The sequence below is a fragment of the Coenobita brevimanus genome, chromosome 18 (genome assembly GCF_032717465.1).
Source record: "Coenobita brevimanus isolate Jiangsu-jjx chromosome 18, ASM3271746v2, whole genome shotgun sequence".
Taxonomy (NCBI): domain Eukaryota; kingdom Metazoa; phylum Arthropoda; class Malacostraca; order Decapoda; family Coenobitidae; genus Coenobita; species Coenobita brevimanus.
The window spans coordinates 7,017,651-7,030,000 of NC_136971.1; the positions used below are offsets into that span (position 1 = coordinate 7,017,651).

The 12,350-nt window shown below is 39.7% G+C and overlaps 1 protein-coding gene across 5 annotated transcripts in view; it reads left to right on the top strand.

Moving 5' to 3' along the window:
- The window catches only part of egr (TNF superfamily member 12 eiger), a 138,495-nt gene that overhangs the window by 28,399 nt on the left and 97,746 nt on the right, over positions 1 to 12,350 (top strand). Inside the window, exon 1 of one of the 5 annotated variants that reach the window (XM_080265991.1) lies at positions 11,529 to 11,595. The exons of the other annotated variants lie outside the window; for them this stretch is intronic. Coding sequence (XP_080122117.1) covers positions 11,569 to 11,595 — 27 coding nt within the window. The 5' untranslated portion in view covers positions 11,529 to 11,568. Of the gene's footprint in view, positions 1 to 11,528; positions 11,596 to 12,350 lie in introns of those variants that run through there. 5 annotated transcript variants of the gene reach the window in all.

The window sequence follows — 12,350 nt, forward strand, 5'->3', positions numbered from 1 at the left end:
CAGAGTCTAACTTCCCTTATCTTATTCTTCTCCTTCTGAGTGTTTCTAAATCCTCCAAAGCTCTCCAAATCACTTTTTTTTTTTCCATGTCCCATTTGACAAAAATATATTCATCCTCTCTAAATCTAAGCTAAAAATATGTACTACTTACTTTCTAAATGCTTCAGATTTCTTTCTAGCTCACTAAACGATAGATGGAAACTAAAAATCAGTCGGTTTGCATTTCAATTTTCAAAAATAATAGTAGTAGTTGCAGTAGTGGTGGTGGTGGGGGTGGTGGTGGTGGTAGTAGTAGTAGTAGTAGTAGTAGTAGTAGTAGTAGTAGTAGTAGAAGTAGTAGTAGTAGTAGTAGTAGTAGTAGTAATAATAATAATAATAATAATAATAATAATAATAATAATAATAATAATAATAATAATAATAATCTCAACAACAATGCCAAAATCTGATCTGCCTCTCTGAATATTTCCAATTATAGTGCATCTTTCTAAAACCACGTATTTCAACTTTACATTCCTCTCAAATGCAAAAATCTTATTCTTCCATTCAAAATCAAAGCTATTTTTTCCCCTCTTCGCCTGAATGTTTCTAGGACACTTTGTCAAATATATTCTTCACCTTGTCTCATCATTTATCGCAATCTGCTTTATTCTTTCCTCTGCTCCCTCTGATACTTCTCCTTTTCTTCTCTTCTGTCTCGTAATTTATCACACAGTTTTCCCAGTTTGTATTTCCTTCAGTCTGCTTTCCTTTCCAGATTATATTGTTCCATTTCATCCTCCAGTCTAATTTGTTTTATTTATTAAGTGCTCACATTAGTATTCCTTTTTTATTTTTATCTTCTCAAAATTATTATTATTATTTTTTGAGAGGGTGAAGCCTCTATATATACTGCCTTCCATTCATCTTCCCTGACAATATATCACGTTTATTTTAGTCCTCCATCTGTCCATTTCTGTATTTGTCCTCTCCTTCTGTTCTATCTTATATTTCTCACTTTTTTGTTTTTAGTTTTTGATATTTTTACTGCCGTTCCTTCTGTACCCTAAGTTATCGCAATTTGGTACATTATTTCCTTTTTCTTTCCGTATTCTGTATTTTCTTTTCTTTCTGTCTCATAATCTATTTTCTTTTTCTTTTTTTCTTTTGCTCCTTGTCTTACTTTCTCTTCCTCCCTTTTGCTTTACTTGACAAAATTTATTCTTGAGTTTTCTGCTTTACTTGACAAAATTTATTCTTGAGTCTTATCACACTTGGCTTTACTTTCTCGTCACACCTTTTTCCATATTTTTCTTTTCCATCCCTTTGCTTTTGTCCTCCTAAGCTCCTTAACCCAGATATACCGCCAAATTTGTCTCACTGCAACATTAAACACACACACACACACACACACACACACACACACACACAGTTTCGATTTTTCCTGTATATTCATCCTCTCTCTCTCTCTCTCTCTCTCTCTCTCTCTCTGTCACCGTGTCCCCAAGCCTCCCTTTCCCTTTCGTAATCCTCTCAGGCATATCCATTCCAAAATATTTATACACATTTTCTGGGCATCCATTTCCATAAGCGTTGAGAATTAGAATGGTTTATTTATGTAGGTCAGAGAATATCCCAAAATGGCTAATCATATGAAAGTTTAAGTGAAATTTTTGAAGCTGAGAATAAATATCACTAATCTCACTTTTTTTTTTTTCCAATAATCTGGATGCTTTCAAAACAAAATGAAAAATTGCGAGGCTTAAGAAAGTTTGTCGCATTTTGAGATTAAACCGACTTATTCCACTGACTTCTTCCTCTCTCTCTCTCTCTCTCTCTCTCTCTCTCTCTTCTACCATGACACGCGTTTACTTTTCTTATGATTTTTAAACTTTTCCTAAGTTTTTTTCATTACGTTTTTTCTTTCCTAGTGGTTATGTAAAGCCTTCACTAACCCGCTCTGTACGAGAGCTCTCCTATGTTGAATAAAATCGTCCGGAGAGAGCAAGAATAAAACACAAAGTAGGTCATCAATTTAAATCTTTATAACTGAATATGCTAATCTCATAAATCTTCATGAAATTTCTGTGCTAAAAAATGGATGGAATAGACAAACGGCTAGCCCTATAAAGGCTTATTATATCTTTTCTGTACGAAAATTTCTTTATTTTTATTTTTATTTTTTTTTATTTTATATGCTTCCACCATTCAATTTCATTCAGCTAACAAGTGCCACTAGTCGCGAAGTTGCCGTCTACCTGATCCCTCCAGTTCGAACAATCTCTCCCACGTGGAATAAGATATGAATGACCCCCTCGGACTGATGTCGTTTAAAAAGGAAAATGGTTAATCAAATAAAAACATTACAAAACTCTTGAGACAAGAAAATGTTATGAAAACTTGTGAAAATCTGAGTTAAAGGAAATAAGAGTAATTAATACCATAAAACACTTGAGATTTTTTTCTTCAATCGCTTCAGACCGAGAATATATCTATCTATATCTATCTATCTATCTATCTATATATATATAATTCTTACTATCCCCAAAGTTTCTAATCAGCTTAGAACTTGAAGAGATTAAGTAAGAGCCTTTAATAATAGATCTCTTCCTAGGTGGAATAAAATTTCATGGGGGTGACAAGATTAATTAAAAGACATCATCGTACTGATGGAGTTTTAAAGATAGCACTGGCCTATTGTTCATATTTTTCACCTGATTTTTATTCTTTTTTTCCCTTTCTCTTCTTATTCTTACTGTCTTCTTCCTTTCGTTTTTGACTCACTTTTTAAGTCTCTGGATCCTATGAAATCTTCTGGAGTTTGCTGGAAGAAAAAACAACAGAAGACGTGACCATGAATGTACCGTAATTCTTCTACCCAGTTTTACTTGTCATTCTTCGTTTTCCTCGTCTCATTTTCATTTTCCTCCCTCTTTTCTTTGTCCATTTCTTTTTAAAATTTGGCTGTGAACAAAATAGCCCGTAACTCAAGAGAACTGTGAAGATTTCTTATTTTTTGAGTAACGTGAGGCACAGCTGAGAATTTCGAGAGCTTAAATGGTGTGTGAAAGAATTTAAAGTCTATCTCACTGGGTTTTCTGTTTGTGATTCTTTTATATGCTCCTGTTCCTAGTTCCTCCCCCCTCCCCGCCGCCCTCGCACCCCCACTCAATCTACTACTCGGAATTCGGGATGGGATGATAGATGCATGGATTTTACTCTCCTCCTCTCATTTCTTACCTTTCCATTTTAGTTTGTATGACCTTCACCGCAACACCCTTCAGATTTTCACAAGCTAAATACTTCACGTTAACGAAATCCTAAATTGTACTTCACCTTAGATGGTCCCTCTTCTATCTACCTAAGTCCTTCTGTAATTCATTATTTGATATTATTTCTTCATACTTTCACTGCGTTTTGTATTCTCTTCCTCTTTATTCATTTTTAAGTGTTATTCAATGTATCTCCTCTTTCATTTCTTCTTGTACTTCCTCTCAAATATCCATCTCTTTCTTACAAGTCTTCCCATCTGCAATGTTTCGTCCTCTCTCTCTCTCTCTCTCTCTCTCTCTCTCTCTCTCTCTCTCTCTCTCTCTCTCAAGTGACTCATCAGGTACTCTGCCCCGAATACTGTGTTCACGGTACTGGGTATTTAGAGGCAATAGTGACCATATAAGAGGGTGGGTGCGTGGGGGTTGGCTTAGCGGTGGGACAGTACCAACACACTCCCTTCCTTCCTCTCACATCGCCTTCACCCACAGTACCAAGGTGTGTGTGTGTGTGTGTGTGTGTGTGTGTGTGTGTGTGTGTGTGTGTGTGTGTGTGTGTGTGTGTGTGTGTGTGTGTGTGTGTGTGTGTGTGTGTGTGTGTGTGTGTGTGTGTGTGTGTGTGTGTGTGTGTGTGTGTGTGTGTGTGTGTGTGTGTGTGTGTGTGTGTGTGTGTGTGTGTGTGTGTGTGTGTGTGTGTGTGTGTGTGTGTGTGTGTGTGTGTGTGTGTGTGTGTGTGTGTGTGTGTGTGTGTGTGTGTGTGTGTGTGTGTGTGTGTGTGTGTGTGTGTGTGTGTGTGTGTGTGTGTGTGTGTGTGTGTGTGTGTGTGTGTGTGTGTGTGTGTGTGTGTGTGTGTGTGTGTGTGTGTGTGTGTGTGTGTGTGTGTGTGTGTGTGTGTGTGTGTGTGTGTGTGTGTGTGTGTGTGTGTGTGTGTGTGTGTGTGTGTGTGTGTGTGTGTGTGTGTGTGTGTGTGTGTGTGTGTGTGTGTGTGTGTGTGTGTGTGTGTGTGTGTGTGTGTGTGTGTGTGTGTGTGTGTGTGTGTTTCATTTTTTCTCTGCATTTCACTTCTTCATTCTTTAATAATAACCTGCAGTTCACTCCCACCCTGTTCTTCGTTCTTCACTCCCATTCCTCTTTTCTCCCTATCACCCCTTCCAGAGGCTATTTATTCCACCTACGACACACCAACAGAGAGCTTAACATGTGCAACCCTTGACCACTCCTACCCATCATTTCTGTACTATAGCTCACGTCAAGGTATTTTACTCCGGACTGCTCGTAGTGAAGGGGTTTACGCAGGTAAGGAGTATTACCTAACCCCTCAAGATCATTAAATTTAAGCCTGAGTAAAATCGTCTGGAGATAGGAAAAAATAAATAGGTAAATAAATGATAAAGAGGTTAATTCTGTCACTACTACGGCGAACTCCAAAGATGTAAAAATCGTCTGGTAGCAGCAAGAAGACGATTAAAAAGACGCCATTGTACAGAAAGGGTTAACTTGTGCCAAATATGATACTCTGACTAATAACCTTCATTAACAATTTATTCCTACATAGCCCTAACAACAAACTACTACTACTACTACTACTATTGCTATAACTACTACTACTACTACTACTACTACTAGTCCCTTTATCCTTACATTCTCTTAGCAACTATTCAATATTACTGCTACTATTCTAACCACTTCTGTCAATATTACTGTGCTTTTCCTATCTACCCCTCACGTCCCTACAGCTCCTCTCAACCTTTCATCACGATCGACAACACTTTTTTTTTTACTAATATTTCTCTCTTACCTTCCTGTGCCAACTGAAATATACCTCGTTATCTAACATGACACCCTTCCCTAAACTCACTCTCTCTCTCTCTCTCTCTCTCTCTCTCTCTCTCTCTCTCTCTCTCTCTCTCTCTCACACACACACACACACACACACACACAAAAGCAAAGGTTTAATCTTGTGACACTCCGACCCACTAACTTGTACAAAACAGGTTTCTAACGTCCTCCTCCTCCTCCTTCTCCTCCTCCTCATCCTCATCCTTACTTTTCGTTATCATTTTTCCTTTTTTTTTTATCTTCTCTTCTCCTTTTTCATTTTTCGTCAGTTTTATCCTTACCTTCCTTCTTCATCTCCTTCTCCCAATTTTTTCCTCCTCCTCTTCCTCCTCCTCTTCCACCTCCTCCTCCTCCTCCTTGTATTGTCTCTATTTTTTCCTGTTCATTATCTTTCCTTAAATATACCACTCTCTCGCACTTCATTTTTACTTCCTCTTCCCGCACTTAATACTCTAAAATAATAAAAATTAATAATAATAATAATAATAATAATAATAATAACGAAATCTTAATAACAATTTCCCTGCTCTACACGACCCATTCATCTGAATCAGAATATTATCAAGTAATGTTATTAAGCCAAGAGATTTTCCAGCACTCACTGTGTTAATGTCAATATTCTTGCACTGGCATGAGGGAAGTTGGGTAGTAATTCTGGCTAACGTATGACGATTTTATTCTGCCAAAGAGCAAACGGAGGCGTGAAAAAATACCTGCATATCTAATTAGCCCACTCAGGCCGAGGATGTCAGCTTTATTTTAATCTTACTACTTCCAAATGACTTTACTCAGTTTATGAGACTTCAATTGGAGGGGTTTTATTTATGAGACTTCAAATGGAGGGATTTATTATTATATTATTATTATCTACGGCCTTGGTCAACCCCTTCACTACGAGAGGTCCTTCCCAAACCGAACAGGGTGGCATAGAGGTAGAATGAATATAGTTTAAAAGACGCCCTCGAGCTGAACAGGATACCCCTTCACCCTGATGACGTCTTTAAAATTACAGACTTGCTACCACCACCAGACGATTTCATTCAGCCCCGTGGATACCTCTTGCAATAAAGGGGCTAAAGGAAAAAAATCTCCAATACACTCTTTCGCCATCAATGGTCTCACAGAAGGTAAAAATAATCGTCATGCTTGAGGATGAATACAACTAGAGACGTCCTACTCGGCTTGAACGATTTATTTGTATTCTATCCGTGTTACTGCGGCACGATTTTATTCAGCTGAGACACTCTTCGAGCTAGATGAGTTAGGTGCAACTTTCATTAGCCCTTATACAACCAATCAGTTCCCCTAAACTGAAGGAAATCGTCTGTAAATGGCAAGACTAAAACGAAAAAATAAGTAACTGCATTGAAAGGGTTAAGGCTGAGTAATGAATATCTGTGAAGGCAGGTAAGGGTTTCCAGGGCGGGCGTGTGATTGTTTACCCAGCATCTGGATATCTCGGTTTTCGTCCACCTCGGCCCTAACACATATCCCCAGCTTATATTACAACACTGTCGTATCCCAGAGACGAAACCAAACAAACCGGACCGACGGAGGGTTCGGCTTGCGGTGGGAGTCGAAGGTCGTGTAGAAATGCGAGTGTGAGATATATTTGTGGCCGAGTTGGTACGGGGCCGAAACGTCTCTTGTTTTGGTTTGGGTAGTGAGGGGGGGCCAGTTTTTGTTGTGGTGTGACTCATGGGTCAGCCAGCTGTGACCGCTTACACTCACGCCATCCCCTACCCCCACCCCACCCACCCTTCCACCTCCTCTCCTTCCACCCCCTTCCTCCATCTCCCCCTTCACCCGTCCCCTTCCTTGTCTCCCTCCTCTAGCATATCCATGACCCTTCCCTCCCTCCCTTTCATGCCCTACCTACCTGCCTACTTGCCCTTCCCCCTCCCCTTACTCCCCCTCCCCCTCACATATCCATGACCCGTTCCCCCCTCCCGCTTTTCCCACACCTACCAACCTGCCTGCCCCGTCCCCTCACCTCCCCCTACTTGACATTACCTGGTTGCCTCCGTCATGCTCTCAATTCTTACTTACTTATCTTACTTGCGTCCAGTGGTAGAACATTGGACTGCTGCTCAAAAGGACGCAAGACTGATCTTAGACTGGGGCAGGGAAACAGATTTAGGATTTTATTAACCCTTTCAACCCGACGATTTTCTACTCTCACTAATACCAGACGATTTGTATTCAATTTACTAAGGACGTCTATTTCCGAAGGGGTTAATTAAGGCTTTACGAAACTCTTATAGATCGAAAAGTCTCACCTCCACTGACTAAAGCCGTCCGGAGATAGCAGGAATAAAAGAGGGAATGCGTGACTGGATTCAAGGGGATAAAAAACTTCTACCAGATCTTCCACACGACCCACGGACAGGTCAGAAAAACACCCACCCGCTAAATCAATCAAACCAGTCCTGAATGGGAGCCTGGGTGGGTACTCAGTATGAATGGTGGGTACTAGTGCCAAAGCAGTGACCTGTCAAGATGTGTGACGCCACCTGTTGCGCGAAAGGAGACTGCTGGGAACCAGGAGCAAACAGTTCATGTCCAAAGTACGAGTAGAATCCAAAAAATATATACTCTTTTAATCTTTAGCTGCTTATACATATTTATCTGGCTTAGTTCTACACTTGGGTCACTTATATTTCTCTATACTGTCTCATTATGCCTGTTCGTCTCTCTCTCTCTCTCTCTCTCTCTCTCTCTCTCTCTCTCTCTCTCTCTCTCTCTCTCTCTCTCTCTCTCTCATCCATCTAGCTCTGCTGTCGTCCTACCCCTGAGACGCTGACATTCTTCCATATCTGAATCACTCTGTCTCTTATCTTAAACCTGCTTTCATGCCTGCTTAAGCCTTCCCCCCCCCCTCTCTCTCTCTCTCTCTCTCTCCCTCCCCCCTCTCTCTCTCTCTCTCTCTCTCTCTCCCTCCCCCCTCTCTCTCTCCATCATACCATCCTCACTTGTCTACTTGTCTATTCCTCCCCCATTTTTTTTTCTTAACTACATAGGCCTAAAGTGATCTAGTTAACCCTTTAGCTGTCAAGGACGAACTCGTATCTCTCTCTCTCTCTCTCTCTCTCTCTCTCTCTCTCTCTCTCTCTCTCTAGCTAACACGATTCCATTTAGTGAAATCGTAGCACCGACAGTGTTGAACAGAAGAAAAACTGAACATAAGTAAAAGAAACACGATCAGACACAAAAAACAAAAAAAGAAAGAGAGAGAGAGGGCGGGGGGAAAGTGAATGACGCAAGGTGGATGAGGGAGGAAAACGAGATGAAAGGCTAAAACAAAAACAGGTGAGAGGAGGAATGAGACAGCAGGAAAGAAAGAAAGAAAGAAAAACAAAAAACCGATCGACAAAAATTAAAAACCGCAAGATAATATTAGCGGATGCAAGGAAAAGTAGGAGAGAGAGAGAGAGAGAGAGAGAATGAAGATGGATGGAGAGAGAGAGACGGACGGGAGGAAAGGTTAAATATGGAGGAGAAAAAGAAGTGGAAGAACGGGGACAAGGCTGGGGGTGGTGGTGAGTAGACATGAAGCAGGGGTTGTTGATGAGTAGGGACAGAACTGACAGCAGATAGATATATAGACAGATAAATAGATAGATACAAATAAAGACTCACTGATAAACATACATACCTACATACTTATTCGTTCACACATACATACATACATATAAATACGTTAAATGCATACATACATACACAGAAAGAGAAGTGTGTGTGTGTGTGTGTGTGTGTGTGTGTGTGTGTGTGTGTGTGTGTGTGTGTGTGTGTGTGTGTGTGTGTGTGTGTGTGTGTGTGTGTGTGTGTGCGCTTCGTAAGAAAATGGAAGGAGGAAGGCAGACAAAGAACATTAGAGAGAGAGAGAGAGAGAGAGAGAGAGAGAGAGAGAGAACAGGGACAAGGTTGCGGGAAGAGTGAGTGACTAGTCAAGGGTGAAGGAGTTGTTAATGAGTAGTGACGGAAAGAAAAAAAAGGGATGTGTGAATTAAAGAGGAAGGCAGACAAATATGAATGGAAAAAACAGAGTGAATGAGAGAAAAACAAACAAACAGAGAAGCATGAATAAAACAAGACATGTGTGACTAAAAGAAGAAAAGATTAGAAGGAATGTAAAGGAAAACGGAGAAGTGTGAAGAGAAATAATTGTGAATGAAACAGGAAGCAGGGAAGGATGGGTGAAAAAAATAGTGAAAGAAGAAAACCGAATGAAGAAATTAAAGAAAGGTGAATGGCAGAAGGAAAGAAAGATGAGTGCATGAGATAAAGAAAAGTCAATGAAAGAAGACAATAAGAAGTATAAAAAAAAAATGGATAAACGTGACAGAAAAACCAAGGATGAATGAAATATGAAAACAAAAAGGTGAGTGAAAGAAAAAAAGGGAAAACTGAATGAAGGAAAACAGAAAAGTATGAAGAAAAGAAGAAAACAAAAAGTGTGAGTGAATGGAAAAAAGAGAGAAAAGTGAATAAATGGCCTAAGAATGACTGCCTAAAAAGAAAAAAAAAAGATAAATTTTGGGGATGTAATAAGCTTCTACCAATTTAACAGTTTATTGTAAGCTTTACTGACGGGTGGTGATAGTAACTGTCATCCTGGAAATACCCCTCTCTCTCTCTCTCTCTCTCTCACACACACACACACACACACACACACACACATTTTTCTTTTTCTGTACTCATGTCTTCAGTTTTCTCATTACTTCCACTCATTCTTTTTTCCTCTCTCTCTCTCTCTCTCTCTCTCTCTCTCTCTCTCTCTCTCTCTCCGCGTCTCCTGGTGGCCTACTTATTACAGTGCCGGCCCTAATTACTATAATTTACGAGGAATTATGCGGAATCTCGCACGACACGAGATTCATGCACTTAAACCAACACCAAAACTTTGCTCTCTCTCTCTCTCTCTCTCTCTCTCTCTCTCTCTTGGTTTATTCTCGCTGCCTTCTGACGATTTCACTCAGGCGACGGAGGGGTGGTGGTAGAAAATTCGATTCGGCCTGTGACGTCTTCTATACCGTACCCGTATTAACTCAACTAGGGAAGAAACTAACGCCGGCTTGCAGTCTACCGAGAGAGAGAGAGAGAGAGAGAGAGAGAGAGAGACAGACAGACAGACAGACAGACAGACAGAGACAGAGTGAGAGAGAGAAAGAGAGAAACTTCCAAGCTTACATTTTGTCACACCTGCGTCACGCTTTAATTACCTCAGTAGCAGGCAAGAAGCGTACAGCGAAGCGGAGGAAAATGTGTGTGTGTGTGTGTGATATATATATATATATATATATATATATATATATATATATATATATATAACATACGGAGACGGGAGAGAGGGAGTAAAAGTGAAGGAGAGATGGGCTTGACAGAAAACAGAGAAGGAAGGGAGGGGATGAGAGAGAGGTTGGAGGATGAAAGGAAGAGAAAAAAGGGGACAAAAAAGATGAGAAGGAAGGAAGGAAATTATAAGGAAAGGATGGGAGGAAAAATACAGGTGAAAGAGAAAGGAGGGAGGAAGAAAGAAAAGTGTTGAGAGAGAGGGTCGAAGAGATGAAAGAGAGAGAAGAGGAAGAGAGCAGAAGGAGAGAGGGGATGGGAAGAGGAGAATGGGAGGAGATGGGCAAAGGAGAGAATGAGAAAAGAAATGGGGAGGAATGGAACGGAGATGAAGGAGGAAGAAGGAAGACCGGGTAGGAGAGCACACACACACACACACACACACACACACACACACACACACACACACACACACACACACACACACACACACACACACTTTCAAGATTTGCACTACACCATTCTTCCAGCACACAAAACTGCATAACATACCGATTATAACCTGGAACAACTATAGCCCAATAATAAAATTGTTACTGAGAGGTTACAACAATAAACAATAAACACAACTTCAGTATTCTCATAGTAAACAATTATTAGTATTCTCACAATAAACACAATTTCACTCTTCTCACAGTAAACACAATTTTACTATTCTCACTATAGACAATTTCACTACTCTCACTATAAACACAATTCCACTATGTTCACATTAAACACAATTTCCCTCTTCTCACAATAAACACAATATCAGTATCCTCAGCGTACACACAATTTCAATATTTCCACAATAAACACAAAAACTATTTCCACAATAAACACAAAAACATTACTCTCACACCTTCAGTATTCTCACAGCTCCAGTATTCTCCCAACTCACATATCTTCACATTATAATATCAATATTCCTAAATTTCCAATACTCTCACAATAAACACTTTCTCATTAAGCGGGTATTAATTTTTCCATCAGCATAATTTAGGACACCGTGGAAGCATAACAATTAAGCAAATATCTTAAACAATTTCTGTCTTCTTTCTCACCTGATGCATTATCTTAAATACATTCTGTTCTCTCGCAGGTAAGCTCCACGGGGTCTCGCAAGTTTAAATAAGCTGTGAGAAGCGTAATGGATGAGCTTTTGGCACCAAGAAAGGTAAGCTGAATGTCTTTTTTTCTTTTCTTGGCGGGAAGGAGATTAACTAAGAGAGAGGGTTAAATAAAGTGAGGATGAGGAAGGGATGCATAAAGAAAAGGCTTTTGATTACAGAAAATAAGAAGGTAAAAGAACAGGTCGACAGGTAGAAGACAGGTAATACACAAGAAATTTTTGTCTTAGAAAGGCACACTTCACAAGTATACTACAAAGGATATTCCACGAATAAAACATTTTGGAGAAAGGTGACAAATTCCTAAATGCATACAAAAAAGGATACTAGTCGAGCATACCTGAAAGGCATACTAGAAAAACATACTAAGAGTTTACAAGCATACTGCAAGAAGCACTACAGAGAATATACATACTACATAATAAGGGAGACGGCATACAGATATACTAGTTTACAAAGGCATACTAGGAAGAAGGAGTATACTAGCATAATTTAAGAACAATGAAAATCGAGGACAGTTAAAGAAAAATGAGGGTAAAAGCCTATTAAGATTTTTATTCAGTTATTATTCTCTTCGTTATTCTTCTGTTTACCTCCATCTTGCTTTCCTCCCACATTCTCCTTTCCTTCGTTCTCCCGTCACTCTACCTCTTTCTCTCTACCTTCCTTGTCATTATTCTCTGCTCTCCATTCATTCTTTTTTTTTTCTGTTATTTTTTTTTCTGTCTTCTCTCATCACCCTTCGTCGTTTTCCTTCCATCATTCTCTTTACTCTTATTACTCTTTCTTAATTTTCTTTTCT